Genomic DNA, 18,726 nt, shown 5'->3' with positions numbered 1-18,726 from the left:
GCAACCCCTGTTTGAGGGGCCAGTGCTCAAATCAGCCGAGCTATCCCTAGTGCCCTGAGCAATCTTAGAATCAGTTGAGCCACTGGCTGAGAGAGGGGAAAAGAGAGAAGGGGTAGAGGGAGGGAAAGAGAAGCAGATAATCACTTTCATGTTTGCTCTGACTGGAGCTCGAGCCCAGGACGCACATACACTGGACCGACACTCCACCCACTGAGCCAGCCAGCCAGGGTCATACTTTTTAAAATTTTAGATTCATTTCTCAAAGTCAGCCTTATGTGCATTTTATTTTACAAAATTTCTGAAACCCTTGATCAGTTTTTGAATATGTCAGAAGGATGGTAGTTTTCTTCTTGGCCAGGATTTAGTTTTAAAGGCTTTATCCTATATAAGAGGGGAGGAGGGAAGGGCTCTGGAAGAGAAGCAAAGCAAAGCAAAAGCAAATCGTTAGACTACCCATGGTCTTATTTTCTATTCCAGCATTAAACAATTAGCCTGTGGCATAGACTGTATTATTTTAGGGTTTTTTTCTATATCTCAAATAATAGGTTTTCCCCTGGAAAATGAAGGTTAAGACTTTAAAGGCTACTTTTGATTGATTTGTTATTGTAAATGAGTATAACCCACCAAGTCTAGTTATGCTATTGCATTTATGCTTTTGCATCAAGTAATTAACAGTTTACATTACTAGACCAATTATTTCCATTTTTATATGTTTACAAAATACTGTATTTTTCCAGAGTTCTATAAATATGTCCACTTAAAGTAATTAAAATTTGATTGATACACCCTTTTCATTTGCTTCAAACTCTGAAAGCTTAGAGACTTAAGCCTACATCCTATTTAGCAGAATTTCGTTAGCAGAATGATTTATTATTTCTTTTCTGTGTTCCCAGATATCTTTAAGAAGGCACATTGATTTCTGAAGTAAATCTAATAAAATGAGATGCCTTTCTCCCACTTTCTAACTTAAGGAAACTAGTTAAAACTACACATTTTATTTAATATAAAGTTTTTTTTTTAATTACACAACCTAGAGGTTCAGGTATGAATTAGATTCTGTTTTTGCTCAGATCACTTTTACTGTCAAGATGAGAAAAGACTTTATTTAGGTTAAGACTAGACTAGTTAAATCTGGGTTTAAATTACACTTCTGAGAGCATTTGGAGTATGCAATAAACAGCTTCACCTTTCTCTTTAAACCACTCATCTCCTCCGCCCCCATACAGTTAACAGTTTTTGTCATGTCATTTGTGGAAAGTAAACAGGAAGTGGCATTTTCTAATTTATGAATAAAGCTATAGATGTCAAGCAAAGTGCCAATGTAAGTTTAATTCTCTCCTGTCTCTAAATGAGTTATAGAATTATAAGGAAGTTGGGAGTCATTGTTCTGACACAAGATAGGACTTTACTTTGAAGAATGAATTAAAAATTTGAAAAAAAATAAAGATTTTTTTTTTTTTAGCAGGATATCCTTGTTTTCTAACATTGTACTTAAGAATTTATCTTTTTTGGCCCTGGCCAGTTGGCTCAGCAGTAGAGCGTCGGCCTGGCGTGCGGGGAACCCGGGTTCGATTCCCCGCCAGGGCACAGAGGAAAAGCGCCCATTTGCTTCTCCACCCCCCCTCTCCTTCCTCTCTGTCTCTCTCTTCTCCTCCCGCAGCCAAGGCTCCATTGGAGCAAAGATGGCCCGGGCGCTGGGGATGGCTCCTTGGCCTCTGCCCCAGGCGCTAGAGTGGCTCTGGTCGCGGCAGAGCGACGCCCCGGAGGGGCAGAGCATCGCCCCCTGGTGGGCAGAGCATCGCCCCTTGGTGGGCAGAGCGTTGCCCCTGGTGGACGTGCCGGGTGGATCCCGGTCGGGCGCATGCGGGAGTCTGTCTGACTGTTTTTTTTTGTATTTTTCTGAAGCTGGAAACGGGGAGAGACAGTCAGACAGACTCCCGTATGCGCCCGACCGGGATCCACCCGGCACGCCCACCAGGGGGTGATGCTCTGCCCATCTAGGGCGTCGCTCTGTTGCAACCAGAGCCATTCTAGCGCCTGAGGCAGAGGCCAAGGAGCCATCCTCAGCACCTGGGCCAACTTTGCTCCAATGGAGCCCTGGCTGTGGGAGGGGAAGAGAGAGACAGAGAGGAAGGAGAGGGGGAGGGGTGGAGAAGCAGATGGGCGCCTCTCCTGTGTGCCCTGGCCAGGAATCGAACCCGGGACTCCTGCATGCCAGGCCGACGCTCTACCACTGAGCCAACTGGCCAGGGTCAAAAATTTATCTTTTACTGGTTTAAAAATGTGGCTTCTACCTAACAACCATTTAGTGATTTTGGTGGTACTCTGGATTAGAATATAGATGTTCAAAACATTGATTATTTGCCCCATAAGATAAGCTAGAAAGAATGTGAAATAATATAGCAGACAGGATGTTTTGGTGCCATGAATAAGATTTAGTATATTTGTAATAATATTTTAAATGTTAAAAATAATTTTTCCCTACGATCTATACTTTGGTTATAGAGTACCTTTTGATTTTTGCTTTGAATCTTATATGTGTTGATGTTACCTTAGATGCAAATTAAGATATTTTTTGCTGAAAACCTGTCATGATTTTTTCTCCCTCTCTCTCATTGCTTTTACTAGTTGATATTATTTTATTTAGTTAAGTCTCACTGTTCATCCCTCCTTTATCTCTCCCATCAGGACTCTAGAGTACTTCTTCATTACCATATGTAGAGTACAGCAATTCTCTTTTAACTGATTACCATATGTAGAGTACAGCAATTCTCTTTTAGCTGATTCCCTACTACTGGTTAGTCTTTCTAAAATGCTACTTTCCATTTGTTGCTCACTAACATAACCAATGCTGCCTCCCAATTGACTAGCAGATGAGATCCATGCTTACCTTGTTATTGGATTTTTCTATCCTTCACCGCCTATCTGATGTAATAAATTTTGAAATCTACTGTGCTTCAATTCAATTTCTTGATGGTCAGCTAGCCAGTAGCCTCATTTATTTTAGCCTTTATATATTTTTTCCTGACATTTTACCCTATTACTTGTCACGCCTTTCTTCATCCTTTTTACCTGAACTATTTTTTTCTATTTTTAAGGGCCTTACTGATAGTCCTTGCTAATGAATATTCTCCTTTTTTTTTTATTAGATTACATTTGTTTTCCCAACTGGATTGTCCAGTCATTGAGACCAAGGTCCTGTTATTTTGATTTTTGTTTATAATTCTTACAAGACTTAGCATATTATTAGATATATAAGCAAGCTTTTTTTAAGTGGGGAACTTAAATTTAGCAAAGCATATTGTGGTTTGCATATATACTGAGAGGGTGGCAGTTTATGCATTGGTTTATAGACCAAGGAATTCCTTATCTGTGTGTGCATTGTATAGTGGAAGGGGATGGAAAAACATAATTAGATCCATCTTGACCATATGCCCTTTTATTCCCCCCAAACTCTATAGACATGCTATTTGGAATATCAAAATTTCCATGATAGGTGGTTTATAAGTTACTGCTCTGGAACCTGTATACTTAAAAAATCACATATTTCAAAACTATTTCTACTTCTAGCTAGAGATGTTTTGGTTCTGAAAATAGAAGACAGCCTAAATTTAAACAGCAAAGCAGTTCACTGAAGTCTTGAATTTCCAAAATATAGTTTTATTTCTAAAGTCATTTGCAGTTAGATTTAGCATGCTAAACAGAGTATAAATTTATCCTTTTAACTCAAATCTTTATGGAATAAGACTGGCTTTGAATGGATGAATGAATGAATGAATGAATGAACTGATCAATCTTTGGTCTACTTATAATAACTGGAAATATACAACTCATTTTATCACATCATACCAAAAAATACATATCATGTAGAATCTGCAGTACATTTGGATGGTCGAATGTCTCTCACCAAATCAAATACTTATATTCTGACTGGCTCTCAATAAAGAAGGCACACATATTTTAAAAGCCATAAGCTTAGCATAAGCATTGACATTTTGCATTTATTCACTTTTTTATAATAGAAATTATATAATATCTAAGAAGATGATTTTTTTTGTTTGTTTTTTGCTTATTTTATCTATTACCTCAAAGTATACTTTTGCCAATCAGGAGAGTTCTGGGTTAGAAATTATGTTAATGAGTGTGTTATACAGGGATAAGAGAGAGCTAAGAAAGCTAAGAGCTCAGCATTTATGAGACAGAAAAGGAAAAGGAATGGCCTGAAATGAAGTGGCCAGAGAAGAGGAGAAAGTCAGGAGAATGCCATTGGAAAGAAGCAGTGAAAGAGAGTATGTCAGTGCACCGAAGTTAGACCCTACTGAGAGGTCATTCAGGATTCCTGAAGAATGGCTATTTGTTTTACCTTCATGACGGCAAATCACTGGTGTCCTTTTGGAGATCAGTTTCTGATCACATGGTGGAGGTAGATTCTGAACTGCAGTGTGTTAAGTTTGAAATGGGAAGTAAAGAAGTGGAGAGAGCAGATGCAGACAGCTCTTTCAAGCAGCTTGACACCGAAATGGAGGAAAGAAACTAATAGTCGGAATGGGAATTATGTCTAAGGGTGACTGAAATGATTCTTATGTAAATCTTATATGTGAAAGTATTAGTGGAAATGGAGATAATACAAATGATGTCAACGTGGGAGAGTGTGAATAGATTGAGGTCTCAGAAAATACAAAGAAGTTTGCAGAGCAAACTTTCTTAGTAGAGGGTAAGATCCAGAACAGAGATGGTAGAGGGATTGGTCATAAATGGTAGAAGGCAGCGTTTTTCATTTTACCGCTGGAAAGAAGAAAAGATTGGGTAGAAACAAAAAGAAGTGTTGGTGTCCCAAAGATCACATGCATTTTCCCTGCAAACTGAGAAAGATTCGGTCCTCTGCTGAGTAGCAGGAGAGAAGAGATTTTGTTTTGAAAGTGTTGCAAATGCGAGACAAATCAAGAAGGTTCGGAAAAGGTGCTTTGCTGTAAAAGGAAACAATGTAGGCTTGCTCTGTAAAAAATCTTTGTGATAGAATCCAGTCTGAGGCTAGTTTATGTTTAATTTTCTCCTATAACAAATCATTTAATGATGAGAGTTTACTATAGATTTTCTATAGTTAATATTATTTTCAGCCATTATTTATTTATTTATTTATTTATTTATTTATTTATTTATGTGGATGGCTGAAATAACATTTTATATACGTATATGAGAGAGATGGAGAAAGGGGGAGGAGAAAGAAATGTATAAATATAAGATATATTTCATGGCAATAGTACTTTTCTCCTTGTGACTAGTCACTGCAAAACTGAAATTTGTGTAAATTTTTCTGCAAATTAAACTTGTTTATTGTGATTTAAAAAGAATGTTTTTTTAAATTGATTTTAGAGAGAGAGGAAGGAGAGAGATGAGAAGCATCAACTCATAGTTGCTTCACTTCAGTTATTCATTGATTGCTTCTCATATGTGCCTTGACGGCGTGGGTGCGGGGGCTCAGGCCAGATTGTGACACTTTCCACAAGCCAGTGGTCCTGGGATCATGTTGATGATCCTGCGCTTAGGCCAATGACCCCGTGCTCTGGTTAGGCTTTGGATTAGTTCAGATTATCAGAGAGCTTTATGCGTGTTCATTATCAAAAGTTTAAGCAAGACAAAAATTGATAAAGAAGATGATTAAAAAATTGTTCAATAGCTCATTGCCCAGGAATTATTTTCATTAACATTTTATCAGTTTTTTTAAGAATGAGATACAATTTTATATAAATGTGATCATTAGTGTATATATTATTTTAAATAGAATACTAAATTTTATTGAGTTTGTAAGAAAGAGCTGGAGTAATACAGAAGAAATTACTGAACTTTAGGTAGGTTTTTTTTTAACAAAAGATATATTTTTAAATGATCTTGCTATAGTTAAGAAAAAGAATCATGAAAATACTAAAGGTTTGGAGAAATTAGTTTTTAATTACATGTTTTGTCTTCACATGACATTTATTGATTTCTTGCTATGAAAGACATGGAAGTGAGCTCACCTGTGTTTTTACTTCACCTCTCTCTGTCTTTGAGCTTTTATATAATTATTCCTAACTTTTCCTAGTTTATAATACAGTTCTATTTGTTCTATTGTTTTTTGGGGTTTTTTTTTTGTATTTTTCTGAAGTTGGAAACGGGGGAGGCAATCAGACAGACTCCCGCATGCACCCGACCAGGATCCACCCAGCATGCCAACCAGGGGGCGATGCTCTGTCCATCGGGGCCGTTGCTCTGTTGCAACCAGAGCCATTCTAGCGCCTGAGGCAGAGGCTATAGAGCAGCGGTTCTCAACCTGTGGGTCGCGACCCCGGCGGGGTCGAACGACCAAAACACAGGGGCCTCCGAAAGCCATCGGAAAATGGCTTAGGCAACTCCTGTGTTTTGGTCGTTCGACCCCCGCCGGGGTCGCGACCCACAGGTTGAGAACCGCTGCCATAGAGCCATCCCCAGCGCCCGGGCCAACTTTGCTCCAATGGAGCCTTGGCTGCGGGAGGGGAAGAGAGAGACAGAGAGGAAGGAGAGGAGGAGGGGTAGAGAAACACATGTGCTCTTCTCCTGTCTGCCCTGGCCGGGAATCGAACCCTGGACTCCTGCACGCCAGGCCGACGCTCTACCACTGAGCAAACCGGCCAGGGCTCTATTGTTCTTATGTACTATTTTATTAGCATGATTTCTGTGGTTGTGTAGTCTTATATATGAGAATATATTAAGTTCAGAATCTATTTGCCATTGATTTCTATTTCTGACAAGAAAAACAATTGCTAGATATCAAATTCTTGAATCACAATTTTTTTCCTTACAACTCTGAAACATTGCTCCACTGTCTTTTGGGATAGAGCTACCTTGGAGAATTCTGAGCTATATATGTGATTTGATTTTACTGCTTTTGACATTGATGACATGTATGGATGGCGTTGCTGTTTTTGTATGTATCTGGTTGACAAACTGCAAGTTTTGTTTCAGTGTTTATTTATGCCATCTTACCTGGATGTGAAACTTTGAAAATGGCTATGATTTCCTTTTGACTGAGAGAATTTCTTTCAAAGACTAAGAAATTGCATAGTGTTTTTACCTTACATCATCAGTCCACTTAGAGAGGTGGTCCCCAACCTTTTTTGGGCCATGGACCGGTTTAATGTCAGAAAATATTTTCACGGACTGGCCTTTAGGATGGGACTGATAAATGTATCATGTGACCGAGACAAGCGTCAAGAGCGATTCTTAGACGGATGTAACAGAGGGAATCTGGTCATTTTTAAAAAATAAAACATCATTCAGACTTAAATATAAATAAAACGGAAATAATGTTATTCTTTCTCTGTGGACTGGCACCAAATGGCCCACGGACCTGTACTGGTCCGTGGCCTGGGTGTTGGGGACCACTGACTTAGAGTATATATAGATAAGGTGACCAATCGTCCTCCTTTAGGGAGGTCAGTCCTTCTTTTGTAAGTTTCATTCTCCCTTGAAAAGTATCCTCCTAAATGTCCTCCTTTTTGATATTGGAAGACAAATCTGTAAATGTTCGTATTCAATCGCTGCAGAGTCGATCCATTGCGTGTGATGTGATGTATTTGTAACTAAATGAGTACGTTTTTCTTACAATTATTATTAAAAATTAATAGGCATGTAAGCATAATTACAATATATTACAAATGTTTTTATTGTGCATTTATCATATTATAGTATATTATTGTTGCAATGAATAAAATGTTTTTTATTTAAAATATTGTTTTCTTTGATTTATTTTTGTCCTACTTTTCATTGTAAAATATAGAGGAATATTCAAAATCTGAATGAACTTAAAATGCTAAAATTTAGCTCTTTTGTACTCTTGGGTTATATGAAACGAGAATAAGCCCATGTTTATGTTCTTGAGTCATAGTATTCTCATCTCTAATATATTGAAGAAATAAATAGTAGTGGAAAGGGATATAACTATTAAAGTGTTTCTAAGAGCCACTTTTTACCAATATCAGTGATCAGTTTTCTGTACTCTCTTTACCTCTAAACAGCATCTCACACAGTTGAATGCTTCTTTCTTAAAACATTTTTCCCCCTCACTCCTATAAGAGCATATGCCTACCTTTTCTCTGGTTTTGTTATTTCTTATTAGTCTCTATTGCCACATCCTCTTTCCCTATGAAACATCTAAGTTTTGGGGTGCTGTCTCTACGTAGTTTCATCTAGATCCATAACTAAACACATCTGATAACTCCAAATTTTATGTCTCCAGTCATGACCTTCCTTCCAACATCTAGTCCAGGGGTCCCCAAACTTTTTACACAGGGGGCCAGTTCACAGTCCCTCAGACCGTTGGAGGGCCGGACTATAAAAAAAACTATGAACAAATCCCTATGCACACTGCACATATCTTATTTTAAAGTAAAAAACAAAACGGGAACAAATACAATATTTAAAATAAAAAACAAGTAAATTTAAATCAAGAAACTTACCAGTATTTCAATGGGAACTATGGGCCTGCTTTTGGCTAATGAGATGGTCAATGTGCTCCTTTCATTGACCACCAATGAAAGAGGTGCCCCTTCCGGAAGTGCAGCGGGGGCCGGATAAATGGCCTCAGGGGGCCGCATGTGGCCCGCGGGCCGTAGTTTGGGGACCCCTGATCTAGTCCATCCTAGAACAAACACTTTCATTTTCTCTACAGCTACATTGTTATACCAAGTTCACAAACTCATCCTGTCATTTCTTATCTGTACCACTACAGTACTTCCTAATTTAGTCTTTGTGCCATCATTTTTGTCCCTTCCTTAGAGTCTGTTGCTTTTAATGTAGCCAAAGTGGCCTCTTTAAATTATAAATTTTAGCCCCATCTGGATAGATGTGTTGGTTGGAGCATCGTCTGGAAGCAAAGAGGTTGCCAGTTCGATCCCCAGTCAGGACACAGGCAGGAACAGATTGATGTCCCCCCCCCCCCTCTCTCTCTCTGTCTCTCCCTCTCTCTCTCTGCCCCCCCTTACCGTTCCTCTCTTGCTAAAATCAATGAATAAAATTTAAAAAAGTTTAAATTTTATTACCCCATTTCCCCTTTATTTAAAATTCTCCAATCAGTGGATTTTCATTTCAGCCAGAATAAAATCCAAACTCCCATGGTTTACAAATGTATATTCCTTACTTTTCTAATAAAACTCTATTTACTATCCTCTGCTATGGTTTACTCACAGTGACCTTTATTTCTGAAACACTTTGCTGTTATTCCCAATTTAGAATTTTTATGGAAGCCTCTTTCCTCAGTTTTTCACATTACTGCCTTATTCTGGACATTCTGGTGTCAGCTCCCCTGTCATCTTCTCAGAGAGGCCTCCGTGACTGTCCTAACTTAAGTATTACACAGCAGTGCCCCTTCCTTTCCAGCCGCCTGCGCACATACTCTGTCACATTACCCTATTTTATACAGAATAGTACCAAAAAGTTTTTAAATATCAGATTAATATCCCACCAGCAAAGTTACCATAATTAATAGTTTTTGCATTTCTTGCTTTTTACCAAAAAATGTGATCTTACATTTTTGATTAAATTTATTTAAACTGGAAATTTTGTCTCTAATGTAAATGGAAAATTAGTGTAATTTGTCAAAATTGAAGATAATAAAATAAATGCAATGAAAATGATATATTAAAATTTTTAGTCTTTAGAAGCACAGAGGCTGAGCACAGAGGCTCTTGTTAAAACGATAAACTTATGTTAGCTATTAAAGACCAACAGCATCAAACTGAAACTTTCTTTGACATAGTCAGAAGGGTTGAAAGACAGTTGAAATGGAAAAACTTGCCTGAGCAGGCTGTGGCGCAGTGGATAGAGCGTTGGACTGGGATGCGGAGGACCCAGGTTTGAGACCCTGAGGTCGCCAGCTTGAGCACAGGCTCATCTGGTTTGAGCAAAGCTCACCAGCTTGGACCCAAGGTCGCTGGCTTGAGCAAGGGGTTACTCGGTCTACTGAAGGCCCGTGGTCAAGGCACATATGAGAAAGCAATCAATGAACAGCTAAGGTGTCGCAATGCTCAATGAAAAACTAATGATTGATGTTTCTCAACTCTCTGTCCCTGTCTATATCTCTCTCTGACTCTGTAAAAAAAAAAAAAAGAAATGAAAAAACTTCAGGCAATTCAGTATGATATAGTGTAGTCTTCAAAATGACTAGAATCATCATTACCAATATAGTATTTTCCCTAAAGGAGAATTGTGATAATAATGATTACAAATATATATTAATCACAAAAATGATAATTGTTATAGTTAATGGAAAATTGAAGTAACTCTGGCCATGGACTAGGGTAAAACTGTTCTGGTGAACTAAAAGAAATTAGTGGGGGAAAATACCACAAATAAACTCACAATGTTTATTTTAACCTAAATGTTTTTTGAGTAATATTAAGTGATATTACTCAAATTTAATGTTTGACTGTATTACTATGGAATCTCTTTTAAATTACTAATTCCTACATCTTAAAAAAGAATTCTCCATGTTGTGTTCTCTGCATTTAGTACTTTACATATACAGTATTATTTGATTTATTCATATCCATTCTCTGAGAGGTAGAAACATCTTCATTTTTAAAATGTGAAAATGAGATCCTTTTAGAGGTTCAGTGATTTTAGATTGTTTTTTCTTTTAACAAGACAGAGAGAGGGATAGATAGGGACAGACAGACAGGAACGAAGAGAGATGAGAAGCATCAATCATTAGTTTTTCATTGCTACACCTTAGTTGTTCATTGATTGCTTTCTCATGTGCCTTGACCGTGGGCCTTCAGCAGACGGAGTAACCCCTTGCTCAAGTCAGCGACCTTGGGTACAAGATGGTGAGCTTTGCTCAAACCAGATGAGCCTGCGGTCAAGCTGGCGACCTCGGGGTCTCAAACCTTGGTCCTCTGCATCCCAGTCCGACGCTCTATCCACTGTGCCACCGCCTGGTCAGGCATTGACTAAGATTTTATGACCAGGAAGCCTGTATGACTCTGAAGCCCCCTTTTATTTTTATCTATCATCTATCTATCTACCTACCTACCTACCTACCTACCTACCTACCTACCTACCTACCTATCTACCTATTTATTTTAGCACACATGAGAGAGTGGAAGGGAGAGATAAGAGAAGCATCAACTCATAGTTGCAGCACTTTAGGTGTTCATTGATTGAATCTCATATGTGCCTTAACTGAGGGACTTCAGCTGTGCCATTTGACCCCTTGCTCAAGCCAGCGATCTCAAGAGTTTTGAACCTGGGACTTCAGCATCCCAGGTTGATTCCCTGTCCACTGTGCCACCACCAGTCGGCACCACATTTTCTATAACTTATTTTACGCCTGTTTTAGGCCTCATTTCACAAGAAGGCTATTCAGTTTTAAAGGATAACTACTGTTTCCTTTACTTAATTTTTATTTTAATTTTTGGCAATATTTGTTATCAAAAATAAATTTAACTTCTTCATATAGAGTGTTAACCCCTCAATTACAAATGAATATAATACTTACTGACTTTCAGGCATAGGAACAACAATGTAATCCAGAGTGTTTAGAGCCTGTGATTTGTGGTTTTATTCTTATAGTAAGGGGGATGATTAGTGATGATCCAGTCATTACTTTTTTCCCAGCTTAATCCTTGGCAGACTCTAAACATGGTGCAATCTAGAGAATAGTTTGAAGGTTGTATGATAGACAAGTGATTCCCTCTCCCCCTTATTCTAGGTTTTCCATTTGTATTAGTTCATATTATCAGAGAGCTTTATTTTCTTTGCTTCCAGAAGGATTGTGATTACTGTTTCTCTCTATTATCCACTTGGTTAAAATTGAGGGTTGTCATTAAGAAATTGCCAATTTGAACCTGCTGATGTATTTACTGTAGGAATGTTGTTGAGGACATCACTATAATAGTTCTTTATTGGCCCCTATGTAAAGCCAACTATATAGAATATTTTTCATTCTGAGTGTCAGAAAAAGTTTAGTTATTTCTATAACTGAACTGACCATGTTTCCTTTGTTGCTCAGACTGCCAGGAAGTTAACTTTTATTTTTATTTTTCTATTTTATTGTGCCATTTGTGTGAGATGCTTCAAATCATGACAAGAAATATCTAATGTCCTTCCAGGGAGACTTCTTTTATACTTTTAAAATAATCAAAAAATTTACCTAAATCATTGTCTGTTTTGTGTGTTTATCAATAAGTAAGATATGATGTACCTTCTCATTTCTTGCTAATTTTGTTCATATGAATTTGGTATTATATAATAAAACATCAGTGTATGCCAAAAATACTTAAGTATTATCTTAAATACTTATGTTTTAAATGAAGCAATATACTATGCTTTATTATTACTAAATAATTCCACATTAAGATACAAATAGTTTAATTTTATTTAAAAATTGTAACCTGTGATGAGAATATTTTGGTCTTTAGTATGTAAGAATGAGCTATAGCCACTATTTTCTCCCATCAAACTCAAACAATCTCATGCTTTCTATGGTACCTCTATCTAAAATAATTGATACTTTATGTTTGAAAACATCTCATTTTGGAAGCATAATCTAATTGATAATTTTAATTAAATTAATTAACAATTTGTTTATGTTTCTTGTTTGTGGGTATATCATTGCTTTCTGTTTGTAATATTTCTTAGTATTTGTTCATTTTTGTGATACTGTTCTTTATCTAATAATTTAAGTAAATCCTAGTTGAATTATGTTGCCACATTATGTCTTCAGAAGGGCATAAAGTCAGTACACATGCTTCAGTAATATCTGGTTGTTTTACCCTTATGTTTCCAGTTGGCAATTTGAAATTATGGCTTCAACTGCACTTTAAATATGTGATAATAGCATGTGTTTCTAATAAGGGCCAGCACCATTTTGTTCAGATCATGTGAATGATTGTCACTCATATATGACAAATGCACCTTCATCTGCTTCTTTGATAGCCCCCTAAAAACCATACCCTCAAATCAGGCCGATGAAATTAGCTGCTGTGTAAATTGTGTGTCTGAGTGGTTCATTATCTAATCACCGTCAGAACCACAGTGATAAAGTAGATTGAAGCAGGGAAGAGGTCTGCCAGATGATTTCAGACCCCTCCCCCAAATCTGGTTTCCCTTGGAAACCCTAATAGTGTTTAGAACTTAGGCTATCATGCCTGGAATTCAGTATCTTAAAGTACCTAACCTGAAAATACCAGTATTTCTGGAGCATAATTTTCTTTCTGTAAAGATCTTAATTTTATTTATTGCAATCAGTTTTTGAATTGTTGAGGCTCTTGAATTACTGTTTTGTTGCTAGTGCCTTAAATATTAATATTACTAAATAAGAAAAAAAAATACTATGTCCTACTTACAGGAATTCAGAATAATTTGTATAAACTATTAACCTTATAGGGATCTTTGCTCTAATAATGACCTTCTAGATTTTTTTTATTGTATTGCTGACTTTTAATTTATTTTAGGTGCTTTTGAAGATGATGATATCACACATGTTGAAGGAAGTGTAGATCCTATTCGAGATATAGAAATAATACACGAAGAGCTTCAACTTAAAGATGAGGAAATGATTGGGCCCATTATAGATAAACTAGAAAAAGTGGCTGTGAGAGGAGGAGATAAAAAGCTAAAACCTGAATATGTAAGTAAAAATTTACAGCTTCTTTAGATATTTAAGTTCATTTTTTTTATTAAAACTTTAAAATAAAGATCATAACATATCTGATATTGTTCTGGAATTTTAGAATCCAAGGATCATTTTTTGGTGAAAAAAATTGTTGAGAAACTATTTTCTTTTGACAACAAAGCGTCATGGTGACAGGCTGTTTAAGGTGTTCTTAAAAAGCCATATTTAGCTGTTTTATTGAGTGTTTATATGCTTACTATGTATATCTTCAAGTGTTAGTGTTAGAGAAATGTGATTTTATAATGAAAAAATTACTGGATTTAGAAAAAATGATTGAATATATGAGTGTGGATTTGAAGAAGTGATTTAACAAGAAATTGTCTTCCATAGACTGAATGCACTATTAAAGTAGACAGATAATTTTAACCTTTTATGGAATGAATATATGTCATTGTCTTTAATATTCAAATGTTTTCTATCACATTGTAATGAATAATTACTGGTAATATAACAAGTGTTTCAAAATCAATGTTTGAGCTTTTAGTTTAAATATGTTTAAAATGTCCTGGTTGGATAGCTTGGTTTGTTAGAGCATCTTCCTGATATACAAAGGTTGTGGGTCCAGTCCCCAGTCCATTTCCTATATGAGGGCACATATAGGAACAGATTGATGTTTCTCTCTTTCAAATCAATTAAAAAAAATAAAAATCGAAAAAACGTATGTTCAAATTGTCTTTTACATTAAAAAACAATGCCTTAACTATGAATTTTCTTATTTATGAACATCTTCTGTAAATTGCTGTTGCTTTTTACGTTTCTTTTTGGTAGGAAGGATTTTTTTGCTTTTTAAATTTTTGTGCTTTTTTTTTTTTTTTTTAAATCTGAGAGAGAGAGACAGGAAGGGAGAAAGATGAGAAGTATCAAGTTGTAGTTATGGAACTTTAGTTTTTCATTGATTGTTTCTCATATGTGCTTTGACCAGGGGCCCCAAGCCAAGCCAGTGACCTCTTGTTCAAGCCAGAGACCTTGGGCTTCAAGTCAATGACCTGGTGCTCAAGCTGAATGAGTCCCCACTCAAGTCAGTGCCCTTAGGGTTTCGAACCTGAGACCTTGGCATCCCAGGTCAATGTTCTATTCACTGCACCACCACCAGTCAAGCACCATGCATTTTTGATACATGTGTTTATTTTTAATTTTTTCATCTTTGGAAACGACCTTTGGGCTCAAGCCAGTGACCATGGGGTCATGTCTATGATCCCATGCTCAAGCCAGTGACCTGCACTCAAGCTGGTGAGCCTGTGCTCAAGCTGGATGAACTCAAGCCAGCGACCTTGGGGTTTTGAACCTGGGTCCTCTGTGTTCTAGTCTGATTCTCTATTCACTGCGATACTGCCTGATCAGGCTGAACTTTTTTTCTTTTTAATTTTTTTTTTCCTGAAGTGAGAAGCAGGGAAGCAGAGAGACAGACTCCTGCATGTGCCCAACCAGGATCCACCCAGCATGCTCACTAGGGGGTGATGCTTTTCCCATCTGGGGTGTTGCTCTATTACAACGGGAGTCATTCTAGCACCTGAGACGGAGGCCATGGAGCCATCCTCAGCGCCCGGCCAACTTTGCTCCAATGTAGCCTTGGCTGTAGAGGGGTAGAAAGATAGATAGAAATAAAGGAGAGGGAGAAGGGTGGAGAACAGATAGGTACTTCTCCTGTGTGCCCTGACTGAGAATCAAACCTGGGACATTTACACTCTGGGCCAATGCTCTACCACTGAGCCAACCGGCCAGGGCCAAAGCTTAACATTTAAACTTAATTAAGCACACTGTCAATAAATTATGGCCCAAAGTGCCTGGTCTTGGAACACAGAGGCCTGTGTGGTGCTGCTGATTTCCTTGATAGCCTGGAGCATACCCAAAAGGAACATGGTAAGATAAGTGAAGCTGGAAGACATGCATACATGAGAAGTCATAGGCTTTAGTATTGATTTCATCATCACTAACCTGGAAAATTGTATAGGTAATGTAATTTATAAATAAAAATTAAGAAGAAACTCCTTGAGTTTTCTGAAGACTCTGCCATTTTGAGTCATAATTTATGAGACTCTTTGCCTTTTAATCTAAATTTAGTTTTAGGTCTTAGGTTGGGTTTCCTCCAAAGCAAGTAGTTTTATTGGGAGCTATCTCAGGAAGCACAAGTTAGGGAGTAGGTAATTAAGTCCAGGAAGAAAAAAACAAAGTGTGTAGATGAGCAGGTAGAAACCCTGAGCATCTGGGGCTCAGTCCTGCTAGGGGCCTTGGGAAAACCATGTACAAAGTGTCTTGTAGTTTTTCTACTGAAAGGGTAAGGAAGCTGAGGTAATTATCAACTAATTTTTATCAGCCATTGGTTATGGGCTGCCCCTAGGAGTGTTGGCTCCCAGACATTTGATGTCTGTGTGGTCTGAGCACACTGCTTAGACAGATGCTTACAGTAAGAAGCCTTCAGCTCTACTGGACCTGTGAGGGCAGAGGGGATATAGGCAGGCACCGACAGTCTCTGCTACACGTCTCTTTAACCACTTGATTTTTTGTTCCAATTATTTTATTATTTTGGTTATTCTTTAGGATCACAAGTTTAATTTTGTGGTGTTTTATATTTTTCCTTGCTTCTGAATTATCTTTAGTTTCTTCAATACAAAGAGGGTACCTATGTGATTAAGTTATCAGTTCTTGGTGCCCCCCCCCCCTCCCAGGAGCATGCCCATACCTTCTCTCTCAGTCGTGCATCTCCCAAGCTCTAAAGGTCTTCACGAGACTTGCAAGCAGGGAAGCAATGGGTAGCAGCAGCTCGTCCTGGGCTAACCTCCTGAACCTGTTTCCAAGGCCTCCTTTTCTCTGACTTTCCAGTGAGCCAAAGTAGCCCCATGTGGGCTTACTTCTTTCCCATAATGTTTCCGGAGAGTCAAAGGAGCACCACCTTGACTCTTTCCTATTGCTTCTTCTATTCTAAGCCATTCCTTATTTCATTGTCCCCAGCTTTTCTTATTTTATTTTTATTTGTGTGTGTGTGTGTGTGTGAGAGAGAGAGAGACAGAGAGAGGCAAACAGGAAGGGAGAGAGATGAGAAGCATCAACTCGTAGTTGCGTCACTTTTGTTCTTCATTGATTGCTTCTCATACCATGTCTTGACTGGGGAGCTCCAGCTGAGCCAGTGACCCCTTGCTCAAGCCAGTGACCTTGGGTTCAACCCAGCAACCATGGGATCATGTGGATGATCCCACACTCAAGTCAGCTACCCCACACTCAAGCTGGTGAGCCTGCACTCAAGCCGGTGACCTTGGGGGTTTGAACCTGGGACCTCAGTGTCCCAGGTCAATGCTCTATCCACTGTGCCACCACTGGTCAGGTTTACCATCCCCAGCTTTAATAAACTTATGCTCAAAATAAAATAATAATAAATAATTGTTTCCTTATAGTCTCTGACAATTGGCCTAATATTCTAAAAAGTGATTGGCTTCTTCAGTTTATGTTTGTAATCTTGGCTAACAGAATCAGGGATTTATTTTTTATTTTTGAAAGAGAGGAAGAGAGAGGGAGAGAGGGAGGGAGATGGGGGGAGAGAATGAAAGAGGGGGAGAGGGAGGGAGAAAAAGTGGAAGGGAGAAGCATCAGCTTACTGTTCCATTTAGTTGTGCCGTTGATTTCTTCTCATAATGTGCCCTGACCAGGGCTCAAACCAACAACTTTGGGGGTAGAGCCGTGTAAAGCCAGTAGCCATGGCCACCATCACAGCCACCTGGCCCGTGCAGGTTCTCATTTGATTCGGACAGACTGTAATGAAACAACGGAGCCAAGAACTGGTGGGCCATCACCTTTCATCCTAGTTTGTACCCGGTGGGCGAGAAATACACACAGTGGGAAAACACTTCCCTTTCCATTCAGGGCTCCCAAAGCCACTGGCTTATCCAACTATTCCTAGAATAGTTGGTTTCTACCTCACCAACCTTATTCACCTCTGTTCCCCATCTCCTTCTCTCTGCACAAAGTGGCTTCTCCTTCAGCACTCCACCATCTTGGCTGCTTCTCCTCTGTGATGCTAATTTCAGGAACTGAGATAGAGAAGAGAGAAAGTGAGCACGCCCCTGGTCTACCTTATTTTATAGTGTAGAAATTAAAGCCTTTAAGCCAGTATACAAATAAGGAAGTCTCTGATACAGAGCCACTTATCTGAGGCATAAATGGGATTCCTCATAAGAGTGAACCACCCCACATCATGCAACAGTCAAGGGTGTGGGGAAAAGCTTAGTGTTGAGAAGATATTAGTATTAAAAGGGTGGGAAAGGCTTAATCTTAAAACTAAGCCTTAGTTTAGTTAAGAATCCTGCCTGCTTAGAGCCTGCCCCCACACCTAATGCAAACTATAAGTGAGCAAACATACATCATATTTGCAAACTTATTTGACCCACAAGCCGGCACCCTCAGGATTGAGCCAGAATTGAGACTAACTCAGTGGTAGTCAACCTGGTCCCTACTGCCCACTAGTGGGCATTCCAGCTTTCATGGTGGGCGGTAGCGGAGCAACCAAAGTATAAATAAAAAGATAGATTTAGCTATAGTAAGTTGTTTTATAAAGATTTATTCTGCCAAATTTAGCAAAAATTTGACATAAAGTACTTGGTAAGTAATTATTATTATATACTTTAACTTGTTGTAACTCTGCTTTATAAATTTTATAAAGTAAAGTTACTTTCCTACTTTATAAATCACCATTACTGTGGAACTGGTGGGCAGTTAGAAATATTTACTACTAACAGAGATACAAAAGTGGGAGGTAGGTATAAAAAGGTTGACTACCCTTCCTTTAACTGGACATAGATCCTAAGTTGTAAAAGAGATAGCTCCCTGAAAGTTAAAAGAAAAATAGATAGATCATTTTATGCATAGATATTTACCTGATTCTTCATTAATATTCATTCAAATGTGTCTTTATTTTCTACATAATCTTTTAGAAATTCAAAAGCCTTTCTTTCCATGAACTTTTCATTTTTTAGATTTGGATGGCTTTTGTATTTTAATGTGAATAAGCTAGAAAAACTTGGTTTAGATATAGTGTGTCCGGAAAG

General features: G+C 38.1%; 1 protein-coding gene across 1 annotated transcript in view; it reads left to right on the top strand.

The window, feature by feature from the left end:
- Nucleotides 1-18,726, top strand: part of OLA1 (Obg like ATPase 1) — a 195,380-nt gene that overhangs the window by 110,799 nt on the left and 65,855 nt on the right. The window contains exon 5 of the mRNA XM_066345980.1: nucleotides 13,470-13,645. Within this exon, the coding sequence (XP_066202077.1) occupies nucleotides 13,470-13,645 (176 nt within the window). The remainder of the gene's footprint in view (nucleotides 1-13,469; nucleotides 13,646-18,726) is intronic.

This window comes from Saccopteryx leptura, chromosome 7 (assembly GCF_036850995.1).
Source record: "Saccopteryx leptura isolate mSacLep1 chromosome 7, mSacLep1_pri_phased_curated, whole genome shotgun sequence".
NCBI classification, from domain to species: domain Eukaryota; kingdom Metazoa; phylum Chordata; class Mammalia; order Chiroptera; family Emballonuridae; genus Saccopteryx; species Saccopteryx leptura.
This window is presented reverse-complemented; position numbering and strand designations above follow the sequence as displayed.